This window comes from Dipodomys merriami, unplaced genomic scaffold (assembly GCF_024711535.1).
Source record: "Dipodomys merriami isolate MVZ:Mamm:240054 unplaced genomic scaffold, mDipMer1.0.p SCAF_3, whole genome shotgun sequence".
In the NCBI taxonomy this organism is placed as follows: domain Eukaryota; kingdom Metazoa; phylum Chordata; class Mammalia; order Rodentia; family Heteromyidae; genus Dipodomys; species Dipodomys merriami.
In genome coordinates this window covers 87,441,236-87,455,581 of record NW_027204492.1, presented here as the reverse complement: position 1 = coordinate 87,455,581, position 14,346 = coordinate 87,441,236, and the positions used below count along the sequence as shown (strand labels likewise).

The following is a 14,346-nucleotide window of genomic DNA, read 5'->3' as shown; positions in this document are numbered from 1 at the left end:
CTGTCCTGTTTTCTGTTATGTTTTTCTGAGTTAAGGAGATTTTGGTGGCCTTGAGAGAGTGTCAGGGTCACTCAGCAGATTCTAGATTCAGCTCGCTGAGTGGGAGTGGCAGGCCCACTGGGAAGACTCAGAATCCTGGGGCCCATTAGGCCCCAACTCAGCTTTTGGTTTTTGTCTTGTCTTGTTCTGTTTTTAGAATTGGTACCAGTTTTAAATGTGGATCGTTGTTTTCCATGTTTTTGTTATTTATTTGGCCATCTCTGGGGGAATAAAAGTTTCAACCTCTGTCTGGCCTGGGTCACAATCCTGCTACGTCCCCCTCCCTGTGTGGTAGCAGTCAAGAGGTGGGGCATGGACAGCTGCATGCCCAGTTTGGTCCTCTATAAGCCTCAGGCTGTATTTTCTCCCTGTGGAGGCAGCGGGACATGAGAGTGTAAGACAGCTGTGAGCCTGGTTTGGACATTTGGCTGGTCCTGGCAGTATAAAAAGTTGTAAAGTGCTCTTGTATAAAATTGGATACAAGACAGAGTCTTAAGCTAGTTTAGCTTAAGGTGGCCTCTACTCAGCCTTCCTCCAACTGAAGGTATTCAAAAGGCCAGTTGGTAAAATGCTTGGCTAAACAAGCAAGCCCTGGAAAAAGTGTTTTATTTAAAAGTCTTGATGTTTGGCGAAATGAACCCAAGATAAGTATCCAAATGTTTTTTCTTTCTTGCAATTGTTTCTAATATATGTGTAAGATAATTTCTTTGTTGCTTTGTATGTCCCTTTCCCACGGTATAACTACTGTTTTCACTGTATTTGATGTTGGTATAATTTGTGGAGGGGAAGGAAAAAAAACAATTGTTTAAATAGGGATACAATGAAATGTACAAGACATTATGTTGCAAACGGAACTTTACAACTTGGGGGGGTTGGGGGTGGCAGAGGGAGATGGGAAGGGATAGGAAGGGGAAACAAAGGAGGAGGCAACAATGCTTGATAAGAAATGTACTCATTACCTTGCCCATGTAATTGTAACCCCTCTTACGGTATTTTCACAATAAAAATAGTAATAAAAATAAATAAATAAATAAATAAAAGTTTTGTCTTAAATCTTTGTCATCTGCAAGAGTAAGATTGGCAAAAAAGAAAAACAATCTCTTGCCACTGAAAATTCCAGAAAATGTACGTACAACTGATTTTCATTTTTGTGCACTTTAAGATCTTCGTGTTTGTTTCTATGTGTATGAACATGTTCAAGATAAAAACTGTCAGCATGCTGTAAAAAATGGGTGAGTTTAAATTTAAACTCCAAAATAATCATTAGGATTGTGTTTCAAAAGTCTGAAAGGATTATTACATTGTTTGAAAGAGGAGCTTTAGTTAAAAGACTTTCTAAGAAATTCTTTAATTTGAAAATTAGAATACATGGTATTTTAAAATGTATAGTCTGTTTATACTATAAACAAGCTATCTGGCTTAGAATAAAAGCATTGGGGATTTGAGATTTATTGCCCTTGCTTAAAATTTGGGGATAAGTATCAGAAATTTAAATGTAAAGGTTTGTTTACCACTGTCAAAGACTTTACCTGTTCTGTCTGTCTAAAACTGCTTGGGTATTTCAGTCAAGAACCAAGAGAAAAGCACAGGGAAAAACTTAGGATGAACCAATAGAAGACCTATCTTTGAGGGTGTGGGGTGAACAGGCAGAAGTGCAGCTCAGTCACTCCACGCATTGTAGGACAGGCCTTAATCATGGGGGACTCTCCAGGCCAGGGGCAATGCAGAAGGCACAGAATCAAGCCTGACCTCTGCAGATTCTGAGAAATGGGTGAGAGGGAAAACAAGCATAACCACCAAATTCCTGCTAACTGCATAATTCTCACTTCTGTACCTGTATCTTGCTTGCTCTGGCTTATTGTGAAAACACCACCTGCATGTGGCTTGAGCCCTTAAATACCCAACAGATCTGCATATTGGGGTTGTATTCCAAAGCTCTGCAAGCTGGGCACAGTCACTGTTCAGCAATAAAGACTCGTAGCTTAATTGACTGAGTGTTGGGGGATATCGGGGTACAACATTTGGCAGATTTATTAGAAATATTTTTGCTGTATATAGATTTTTGCACAAAGTCTGCACCCTGTGGCTGAAACAAATAGGAGATTATATTGTTCATTTAGCTGGAGTTGGCTCAGTGGGAAGCTGCCAGGACCAGTTCAGTGAGTATAGCTGAGGCCTTGTGATTGAGAGATGCACTGCAGCTCCAAACATCAGGTCCAATTTCAGAGCAGGAAGAAGCAGGAAGGACCCCTGCAGAGCTCCCTTTTACTTGCCAAGAAGACAAAGCCTTCCCCAGGCTAGTTCCCTAAGATTTCGACTTAAATCTCATTGTCCAGAGTTTGATTAAGTAGCAGCTTCAGGCTGCAGAAGAAGCTTGGAAAATAATGACCAAATTGGTTACTATTGTCTTAGTACAGCTAGGAGCTATTGCCCAGGCAGTACACATTGTTGCTTCAACGAAAATCAAAGATTCATTAGCTATGGAGGAGGCAAGGGAGAAGGCCTGCTTCCACAAGACTTCCCTGGTGCACTGCACTCAATTACATGGCAACTGATTTGTGCCAGAGCCTTTCTTTAGAACATTGCACAGTGGGATGCTATTGTGCTTGTGGAGAGGATTCTCTGTCCTTAGTCAGCCATTACAAAAAGGAATGCTATGATACAGCTATAGGTGAACCTCAAAAACATTGTTAGGTGAAAGAAGCCATATACAAAGGTCATATATTATAAGATCCTATTTACATGAAATATCCAGAATAAGGCCAGTTGGAGTGATTTATTCTGTAATTCGAACTACTTGGGAGGCAGAGATTGAGAGGATTATGGTTTGAGGCCAGTCCTGAGTGATGATGGCACACATCTGTCTTCCCAGCTACTCAGGAGGATCACTGTCTGAGGTCATCCCTGAGCAAAAATATGAGACCCTACAAAAAAACAATTCATGAAAAAGGGACAGGGGTATGGTAAATTTCAGAGCACTTGCCTAACAAGTGCAAAGCCTGAGCTCAAGCTTCTATATGTATTTGTGATATCACAAATATACATATATAAATGATATAATGCATATAAATCACATAACACATATATGAATATATATGTAAATGATAGGTAAACCTATTTAGACAGAACATAGATTGAAGGAAAGGGTTTGAGGATTCTTTGGGGGGGATCATGAAAATATTTTGCTTTATATAACTTTTTGGAGATAAAGATCATTTACAATGTTGCACATAGTGAATATACTAAAGACATAATTTGTACAAATTAAAATGGTTAACTTTAGGCCTGAGGTGATTGAAACCTCTAATCCTAGCTGTTTAGGAAGTGGAAATTGGAGACTGAGGTTTGAAACCACCTAGGAGAAATAAAGGTTGAGAGACTTCACCTGAACCAAGGGCTGGGTGAGATGAAATATGCCTGTCATCCTAGCAATGCAAGGAAACACAAATAGGAAGATTATAGTTCATGCCAGCCTGAGTATAAAATAAGACCCTATCTGAAAAAATAACAAACACAAAATAGGCTGGCAGATTGGCTCAAGTGGTTGAGTGCTTGTATAGTGCTTGTTCAAGGTTCTGATTCAAACCCAAATTCTTTAAAAAGTGGTTGCTTTATTGTAAAGATACTGTACGGAGGGGTTACAGTTACTGACAGGCCGCTGGAGGGCAGAGGCAGCCGAGAAAAGCCACTTCCTTATACACCACCTGTCCTAATCGTCCTGTCCTTGGGGGCACTAGCCCGAAACTGTTCCAACTCGCAAAACAAGTTATGTGCTAAAAGTTCCTGCTGATCCCGGTCATATAAACCCTGCTACAACCAGACCCTGTGACCTCTCTCATCCCGACCAGGGAGTTCGCCCAGAAGCATACCCCTATAAACTTTCCTTTCTTCACCTTTACCTCCTCTTGCATGTTCTTTCCTCACCTAAAACCTTACAGTTATATGAGCAAGGTAATGAGACCATTTCCTATTGAGCATTGTTACCCCCTCCTTTGTTTTTCCTCTACCATCCTTTTCCTCCCCGCCTCCCCAACTCCTCCCTCCCCTCCAAAACAATGATTACTTTGATGCTTAATAAAAAGTAAGCTGAAAAAATTAAGACCTGCTTCATGCAAATCATCTTTATAGGCACTTTTATTTCAACTCCTACAAATCCACCTTAGCAGCAGTTTCAATATGGGCCACTTATCTACAACTAGTCACTTTCAAGTAGCCCCTTCTTTTTCCCCCTTTCTTCCTTAGCAACTGAAATCCAGTCAATGTGCCAACAAACATTAAAAAAAATCCTACATTTCCCAGCCTCCCTTGCAGCAAGGTATGGCTCTGTTTAGTGAAATGTGAGTGGGAGCATTAGGCAATTCTTGCAGGTATGATCCTTAACAATCTAAGATCTTTTGTCCCTTCACTTTTCCTTTCTTCCAGCCTGCAAAACACATTTGATGGCTGGAACACCTCCAAGCAATCTGGACTACGAGGCACACTTTGAAGATGGAAACCATGCACTGAAGATGGTGATGTAAAAAAATAAGAAAGTAAACTCCAGCTGGATGCCAGTTGCTCATGTTCATAATCCTAGCTATGCAGATGACTGAGATCTGAGGATCAAAGTTCTAAGATAGTCCAAGTAGAGAAGTCTGTGAGACTCTTATCTCCAATTACCACCAAAAAGCCAGAAGCAAGGAGAAAGGGAGAGAGGGGGGAGAAAAAAAGGGGGGGAGGAAATGGCCCTTGATGATAAGTCAAAGATAATATAACATTTATAACATTCATAGATACCATATATCTAGATTTCCTTTACGTGAGAGAAATTTGAAAGTCACTTTTCTGCTTAGAGTTGTTCCAAACTATGATCCTTCAGATGTCAGCCTCTTGAGTAGCTAGAATTACAAATGTGAACCACTGGTGCCCCTTTAATTGACTTTAGAAACAGCTATTGGAAGGCATCGGGAATATGTTGATCTTTACACGCAATTAAACACTGGAATTATTACTAATATAGTAAATATGCACTGAGAGCTACTCTGGCCTTTGTATGTGTCAATTCATTTAGTCTTCATTGCAAGAGTATGAGGAAGTGAGACAGGTTGATCTTACAGATAAGGAACCGGAATCCTAAAGACAGTAGATAATTTGTCTCTGGTTCCACACACAGTATATGGTAGAACCCATATTCAAACCCTGCCAGATCAACTGTAAAACCTAAACTCCTGCTATTCCATAGCTCCTTTAAAAATGATCTAACTAGTCCCTTTAAAAGGCCTACCATCTAATAAAAATCTACAAGGAAAAAAAGTAAATATTCCATCAAGTTACCTCCTAGCCTTGTGGAACAGTTAACTATATGGCCACCAATAAAAGGTTTTGTAAGCCTGTAATAAATTTGAACATCACTTCTTGTGTGTGTGTGTGTGCCTAGCCAACTTGAATTTGTCATAGAAATCACAGGTGCAAGAAGTTAACTATATTCACAAGCCAAATATTTGAATTAGTTAAACAGTGCTCTTAAAACCATAAACCATCAGCAAAATAACTTGATACTTTTTTGTTCTGATCCTGGGGCTTGAGCTACTGTTCCTGAGCTTTATTGCTCAAAGCTAGTGTTCTACCTCTTGAACCACAACTCCACTTTCAACATTTTTATGGTTAATTGGAGATAATAGTCTCATGGACTTTCCTGCCTGGGCTGGCTTCCCTCTAAAATCCTCAGATCTTAGCCTCCTGAGTAGCTAGGATTATAGGCATGAACCATCAGTGAACAGTGATTTTTTTCTTTGCTCTCTCTCTTTAACATGGAGTTTTGCTATGTTGCCCAGGCAACATACCACTATGAGCCTCCTGTGTTCCAACACCGAAACTGAATAAATACTTACATTTACTTTTCTTGGGAAACAAGCCGTGCTGTGTGGACATGTTGCTGTTATCTACTGCTGTGGAACAAATCACTCCAAAGCTTAATGGCTTAAAATAATTATTTAAAATATTCAAAATAAGTATTTGGTCAACATATATGGACCTTGAGGACATTATGTGAAGTGAATTATGCAAAAAGACAGGCACTATATGTTCTGTTTACTGCAGGTATCTAACATGGTCCAGTTCTGAGCAAAAGGAAGCATAAAAGGCAGCTACTGAGGGCTGGAAGGGAAAGGAAGGGGTGGAGATATAGTTTCATTTTGTAAAATGAAAAATTTCTGGAGCTCTGATGCTTAGTAGTATTTTTTCAATACTTCTGGATTTATTTTGCATGTGTGTGTTTGTGTGTGTATGTGTGTCGATATTGGAGTTTCACATTCTTGCTCAACCTGCTTGTCCGCTGGTGCTCTATTACTTGAGCCATGCCTCCAGCCTGGCCTTTTCCTGGTTATTGGAGATTATCACAGACTTTTCTCCCTGGGCTGGCCTGAAACTCAGTCTTTAGGTCTCAGACTCTCAAGTAGCTAGGATTATACATATGAGCCACCAATATGTAGCATAGGATGATGTTTTCTTATCACAGTTTCAAACTTCTAAAATAATTATAATTTCTCACAGTTCTGTGGGATGGCAGAGCCTCAGCCAGGCAGTTTCACAAGATGAGAAGATCAACTCCAGTTGAAAATGACAAATACTTTGTCTGTCTTTAATGTACCATAAGGTCTAACAAGATTGTCTATGTCCTTTAAAGAATAATTTTTACTTGTAAGAAAATATTCCCAGATAGAGGCATGGCTTAAGTGGTAGAGAGCTTGCCTAGAAAACTGTGAGGCCGGGCTGGGAAGGTGGCTCAGTGGTAGAGCACTTGCCTTGCATGCGTGAGGCCCTGGGTTCGATTCCTCAGCACCACATAAGCAGAAAATAAAGCCAGAAGTGGCACTGTGGCTCAAGTGGTAGAGTGCTAGCCTTGAGCTGAAGAGTGAGGGACAGCGCCCAGGCCCAGAGTTCAGGCCCCACGACCAGACCCCGCCCCCCCAAAAAAGAAAAGTGCAAGGCCTGGGTTCAAAGCCCTGTACCACCAAAAAGAGAAAAAAATCCTTAGTTTTGTGTGAAACACAGCTTCTTTCCAGAAAATCAAGAATATTGACACAAGGGCCAAGCATAGACTTTGTGTCTATAATCCCAGCTACTCAGATTCTAGCTCAGCCTGAACAAAAAGTTAGTAAAATCCTATCTCAACCACAAGTTGGGCATGGTGGCACAATTCTGTCATCCCAGCTATGAGGGAAACTGTAGATAGGAGGATCATAGTTTCAGGACAAAAGCACGAGAATGATTCAAAATTATCTCAAGACAACTAAAGCAAAAAAGAGGTTGGAGGTGTGGCTCAAGTGGCAGAGCACCTGCCTAGCAAATTCAAAGCCTGAGGTCAAACCACAATACAACAAACTTAGCCCATCTGCTTCAAAACAAATGAGAGGCTGGGAAGGTGGCTCAGTGGTAGAGTGCTTGCCTTGCATGCATGAAGCCCTGGGTTCAATTCCTCAGCACCACATAAGCAAAAAGAAAAAAAGCCAGAAGTGGCACTGTGGCTCAAGTGGTAGAGTGCTAGCCTTGAGCTGAAGAGCTGAGGGACAGCGCCCAGGCCCAGAGTTCAGGCCCCACGACCGACAAAAAAAAAAAAAAATGAATACTGCAAAGCCAGGTGGGCATAGCAGTGATACACTGAGACCTTTTAAGCAACAGTAACTGCAGTTGGGCAGAGCTCTCATGGGGTAGAGAGCCAGACTCAAGCAAAAATAGTTAGACATTGCCCTATCTCTGAGTTCAAGCCACAGAACTGGCACAAAAATATGCAGTGGGATTTTAGCTATCAAAACAATCACTCTATTAGTTTGAACTTTCTAGGCTGCAAGTGTCAGAACACTCAGCTCAAACTAATTTAACATGATAATACTTTTTTTTTTACATAACTACTCATTACAGAACTGTGCTGCCAAATCCCCTAAACAGAAATGACTTGCTGCACAGCTTCAGGGACTGAAGTCAGTAGGCAGTCTCCTGTCAACTGCTCCTCCTAGGACAGACACAGGGACAGAGAACCATTTCCCTCAAGGCTTTTTCCCTGTGTCACCCATATTCAATGAGAAAATGAGTAAAAAAAAAAGCCCATCTTGGGTCAAGTCCAACAATAAATGCTTGCCCCAGAGCTCCCTGCTACATGGGCTGAGGCTTATTCAGATCTGCTTCCTTATTACCCTTCCTAATGCCTCACCCTCACCCTTATAAATACCTTGTACCCCAATCTCCATCTCTGTATTTGCTTCTGGAGGTCTCATCCAGTTTCAGGCATGACTGCACATGAGAAGACTCAGGCTCAAAGACCTAGTTAAGCCCTATTTCCCATCTCTCAGTACAACTCTGTTCTCATCTATATGTGTAGTCATTCATAAAAGGCCACGTCATGGTTGGGAAGTGACTGCCAGTAGCCTCTGGGATGATATATGTCCAATCACATATCCAGCAAGGAGAATATATCTTTGGAGCCACACACCCCAGATATTTTTGCTTTAACTTTTTTTAGGTAGAGTCTCACTTTTTGTTTAACATTAGGATGATCTCAGACCTAGATCTTCTTTTTTTTTTTTTTTTTTTTTTTTTTGGTCAGTCGCGGGGCTTGAACTCTGATCCTGGGCACTGTCCCTCAGCTCTTCAGCTCAAGGCGAGTGCTCTACCACTTGAGCCACAGCACCATTTCCGGTTTTCTGGTGGTTTTTATTGGAGATAGGAGTCTCACGGTCTCTCCTGCCTGGGCTGGCTTTGAACCGCGATCCTCAGATCTCAGCCTCCTGAGTAGCTAGGATTACAGGTGTGAGCCACCAGCACCCAGCAGACCTAGATCTTTTTACCTACATCTCCCACATAGGTGGGATGGTAGGCATGTGCCACCCTGCCCAGCTAGGAGCAAGCATCTTCTCTAAGCATCCCCAGAATTCCTAAATTTCTCACTAAGTGAACCAGCTTTGTTCATTTGTCAAACTCTCCACCAGTCACCCTGGTGGGGGAAGGGGATGCTGGATGGTTTAAGCCTAGGTCACATATGTTACCCAGAAAATATTAGGATAAGAGGAAAATGCTTTGCCAAATGAATGTCAGGGGATATGGTCAGTGTCTAGGTGAAAGTATACTCAAAAATGGCCCCTTGGACCACTTGTTATGTCACTCCTAACCTATTCAAATAAAAACTTAGTAAAATGTCAACTTCAGCAATGTTCTGTTTTGCCATGTGTATAACACAATGCAGGGTATTATTCTAAGATAGCCCCTACTTTACTTCAAGGTACTTAAAATCCAATTGAATAGATATTTATTCAATGATAAGACCCACTTGTAAAAGAGTCAACAGGTATAAAGTGTCAATAGCTATAAAGTAAGAGTAGACTTTCTGGAAATCTCTCAACTATGGACTGAAACAAAAATATCTGCTGACTGGAACAGCTATTTCAAAGTCCACTTATCTGACTCTAGTGATGTGACAGCAAGCAGGCTTGTTATCTTTACAAAAGTTCTCAAACTTATGTCTAGAGCCATCAAGACAGTTATCCTATTTATGCTTCCTATATAACTAGGATGTGGGTTTGCCAATGTACCTAGCTCTCCTCGCCCCCCCCCAACAGGGTTGTTAGGAAGTTTCATTAAGATAACAGTAAGAAGCATTAGATGCTGAAAAAGGAGTCATAAGGGATTGATGAAAATGCTGTGTATTGCCTCACTAAGCAGTCCTGGCAGTATAATATGGAAGGGAATTTCATAGTCCCACACTCTGTAGGAGGTGGCCATCACTGACTTTACAATTGAGTAATAAGGGCAGTATAATGTTCTCCAATGGGGATTATACTTGAGTGAAAGAGCCCAAGATCAAGAGGGGAAAGTTGGCTACTCATTTAAACAACTCATTGACCAAACAAATACATTCAGGACAGCAGATCAGATCATTTTATTTATTTTATTCCTGCTCCAGTTTGTGTGTGTGTGTGTGTGTGTGAGAGAGAGAGAGAGAGAGAGAGAGAGAGAGAGAGAGAGAGAGAGAGAGAGAGAGAGAGAGAGAGAGAGAGAGAGAGAGAGAGAGAGAGAGAGAGAGAGAGAGAGAGAGAGAGAGAGAGAGAGAGAGAGAGAGAGAGAGAGAGAGAGAGAGAGAGAGAGAGAGAGAGAGAGAGAGAGAGAGAGAGAGACACACACAGAAAAGATCTGCAAATACCCAAAAGTGGGATTGCTGGGTCATAGGGGAGCTCTATGTGGAGTATTTTGAGAAGCTCCATACTGCTTTCCAAAGTGGTTGAACAAGTTTACACTCCCACCAACAATATAGTAGGGTTCCCTTCTGGCCACATCCCCTCCAGCATCTGTTGTTATTGGAGTTCTTGATTATAGCCATTCTAACTGGGGTGAGGTAGAATCTCAATGTTGTTTTGATTTGCATTTCTTTTATGGCTAGAGAAGTTGAGCATTTCTTCATGTGTCTATTGGCCATTCTTATTTCCTCTTCAGAAAAGTTTCTCTTTAAGTCTTTAGCCCACTTATTTATTGGGCAGTTGTTTCTTTGAGGATTTGTTGTTAGGAGATTTAATTGAGTTCTAAGTATATTTTAGATATGAGGCCCTTGTCCGTTGTATGGCTAGTGAAGATCTTCTCCCAGTTTGTGGGTTTTCTATTGATCTTGCTAGCTATGTCCTGCAAGCAAAGAATAGAGAGGTGTTCATTGACCTTGGACTTCCAGCCTCTAAGAACAGTTTGTTGTTGAAGCTGCTGTTTTGGTATTTGTGTTCTGACTAGACCAACACACTCTCCCTCCAGAAATGCTCTACTATAGCGTTGTGAGATTCTCTTTTTCCCCGTCATGATTCCTCTGGGCTCTTCTTCCCTATAAGTATTCTAGAACTAGAATCTCTGCTCTACTACCTCGTCAGCCACCAGAAAGAGAATGTTCCAATAAATCTTTTCAGATACTAAATCTGCTTCTATTCATACTACCCAGAAGTCTCCCCCACTTGGAGTGAAAAGAAGTTCGGATCCCATGTTCTTAGAGGAAATATAGTTATACATAGAGGCATATGCTTATATGCACAATTACCTGACTATATACAGGGGTCAACCTCCATGGAGCAAAGCTTCCAAAAATTACCAAAATAAATGCCAGAGCTGAAACGAGGGTATACTGGGAGGGGAGGGGATGAGTGAAAAAGAGAACAGGGGGCAAACTCAGCCAGAACACCCAATGTGTGAAGTCTTGGGGAGGAAATAGACAGAATGGGGGAGAATGATGAAAGGGATGGTCCTGATCCAGAAGCAGCGGACACATCAAATTGTAATGCCTCCCCCCCACCCCTCGCAAAACCTTTTGAAATTCAGAAAAAAAAGTTAAAAAAAAAAAACAAAAAGGATTAACTGGTAATGAACATGTTGCTTGTCTTTCTTGTAACTCCTACCTACTCTTAAAAATGACCTATATCCTTAGTACATAGGTGTTTTTCTTTTCTTTTCTTTTTTTAAATTTCTGCTAAAGTTTCAGGCTTGAATTCAAAGTCTTCACTCCTGCTGCTTACTTGGCTGGTGCTCTACCACTTAACCCATGACTCTACACAGCTTTTTCCTGGTTAGGTGGAGAGTCTCTCAGGCTTTTCTGCCCAGGCTAGCTTTGCATCTCAATCCTCTAGATATCATTCTTCTCAGTAGTTAGAATTACAGGCATGAGCCACCAGCATGCAGATCCACAGGTACTTTTCTTTTACTTTAAAAAAAAATCTTTATTGTGAAGGTAATGGACAGGGGGATTACAGTTATATAAGTAAGGTAATGAGTACATTTCATTTTAAACACTGGTACCCTCTCCCTCATTTTCTCCTGCTTACTCCTCCCTATTCACCTCCCTCCCAAATTGTTTAGTTTCCAATATGATGTCAAGTGAGTATCATTGTTGCATTAGTTCATCCTTTGTCCTGCTGTTTCTGTGATTCCCTTTCCCTTCCACAGATAAACTTATATACAAGACAAAAGGTACAGAAAACTAAAACAGAAAAAAAGAGAAAACTGCATACAGGGCAAAATAAGAACCTCTTGTATTCCAATTCTTGGAGTTCATGTTGATATACTTCATTATATATGGTCTTATGCACTTAGCAATCGGGCTATTGAGATCTCCTGTGAAGAATATCATAGGCTTCACACAATTTTTCCAGGTCTTTCCTTATGAATGGGGCAATGTCATTCTTTCTGATGGAAGCATAGAATTCCATTGTGTGTATATACCACATCTTTTCAAAGGCCTGTGCACTATGGAGTGGTGTGGGCATGCTTGAAGATGTCTCTGTTACAAATGCAACCCAAGACAAACTTTCCTTTCCAAACTGCTTCCCTGTACCCCAACATACATACACTCCCAAGGTCTCAAAACTACAAAGAGCACAGGTTTGGAGGGGCAAGGTGAATCCAGGCCTAAGAATCAACTAAGTGTCTGAATTAATAAGCTCTTTAGTGATCTAAAACTGGTGGCTGAGATAATGCTCATAAAGCTTTCTGAGTGCACTAAAATGCCTGCACTGTTAATACTTAGGGGAAGAGAAGGAACTAGTTTCACATGCAAAGAAAGTGTATGCATGAAAATGCCTGATGAGGCAGAAAAAGCCCTTGTTCCATATCTACCTTTATAAAGAACAGAAATATACTGGCAACTGACATGTCATGTACAAAGCCTGTATGAAAGGGTCTGAAGAGGGCTGGGAAGGTGGCTCAGTGGTAAAGCGATTGCCTTGCATGCCTGAGGCCCTGGGTTCAATTCCTCAGCACCACATAAGCAGAAAAAAAAGCCAGAAGTGGCGCTGTGGCTCAAGTGGTAGAGCGCTAGCCTTGAGCTGAAGAGCTGAGGAACAGCGCCCAGGCCCCAAACCCCCCCCCCCAAAAAAAAGAAAGAAAGGGTCTGAAGAAATGGTTCAGTGGAAATAGTGCCTGCCTAACAAGCACAAGGTCTAGAGTTCAGACCTTAGTACTTTTGAAAGTCTATATGAAGCTGTGTAGAGTGGCTCATACCTGTCATTCCAACTACTGTAAATGTGAAGAGAGGATTACTGTTCAAGTCCAGCCCTGGCAAAAGGTTAGCAAGGAGCCAGGTGCTAAGGCTGGTGGCTCACGTCTGTAATCCTAGCTACTCAAGAGATTAAGACCTGAGGACCACATTTCAAAGGCAGCCTGTGCAGGAAAGTCCCTGTGTGCAACTCCTAGCTTCAATTAACCACCAGAAAACAGGAAGTGGAGCTGTGGCTCTAAGTGACAGAGTGCTTGCCTTGAGCAAAAAGCTTAGGGACGGTGTCTAGGCCCTGAGTTCAAGCCCCAAGACTGGTACCAATATAAAAATTTAATATTTAAAAATATTATCTTGAACTCAAAAAACATGCTTAAGTATATGAGCTTGACTCAGTTGGTAGTCACTGAGTGAAAAGCATCGAATCAAGTTCAAGTCTCTGTCTTGGACAAAAAACAAAAACACATGCATATTTAGTGGGTGTAGGATTTAAAATATAAAATCATCAAGCAAAAATCCATCTCTGGGCTGAAATCTTTGAAATCTGGAGCCAGAATAAATTCTGCCTTCCACAAATAGCCTTTTTAAAAGAGCTATTGTGTCACATGAACAAGAAACAGATTAACATGATCTCAACAAAAATGAATACTGAGACACAAATCTAACAAAATCCGGGCTGGGAAGGTGGCTCAGTGGTAGAGCGCTTGCTTTGCATGCTCAAGGCCCTGGGTTCGATTCCTCAGCACCACATAAGCAAAAAGAAAAAAGCCGGAAGTGGCGCTGTGGCTCAAGTGGTAGAGCACTAGCCTTGAGCTGAAGAGCTGAGGGACAGTGCCCAGGCCCAGAGTTCAGGCCCCACGACCGGACCCAAAAAAAAAAAAAAATCTAACAAAATCCATGTATACTAACATGCTAATACATTTATGCTAATCAACTATATTGGAAAATAGAAGTAGAAATAATAACTGTGGAGATGGAGTAAGTGTGGAGCTCTGCCAAACCATCTGCATCATATTCAGGAAGAACTCTCTCCCTTGCATACCTCTGTTTGTGTTCGTCTGTACTCTCTTTCTGTAACCACATTCAGAATGTGTTCAGTCTGGAACACTAAGTTATCTATTCTGCAATATTACTGCATAACAAATTATCTCAGAACATCGTGGCTTAAAATACTTAGCATGTATTTAGCTGGCAGGTATGTGGTTCAACAATGCAGACTCAGCTAGCAGAAATTTCTCTAAACTTCACTTTCTGGGGCTTGGCTAGCTGTCAAATATCACATGTAGTCTTGGCTGCAGCTGGAGTGATTTGTCTCTGTT

The 14,346-nt window shown here is 41.3% G+C and overlaps 1 protein-coding gene across 1 annotated transcript in view; it reads left to right on the top strand.

Moving 5' to 3' along the window:
* The first annotated feature begins 4,480 nt into the window (after positions 1-4,480).
* Rp2 (RP2 activator of ARL3 GTPase) overlaps positions 4,481-14,346 on the top strand; it is a 79,912-nt gene continuing 70,046 nt past the window's right edge. Inside the window, exon 1 of the mRNA XM_070040575.1 lies at positions 4,481-4,550. Coding sequence (XP_069896676.1) covers positions 4,548-4,550 — 3 coding nt within the window. The 5' untranslated portion in view covers positions 4,481-4,547. The remainder of the gene's footprint in view (positions 4,551-14,346) is intronic.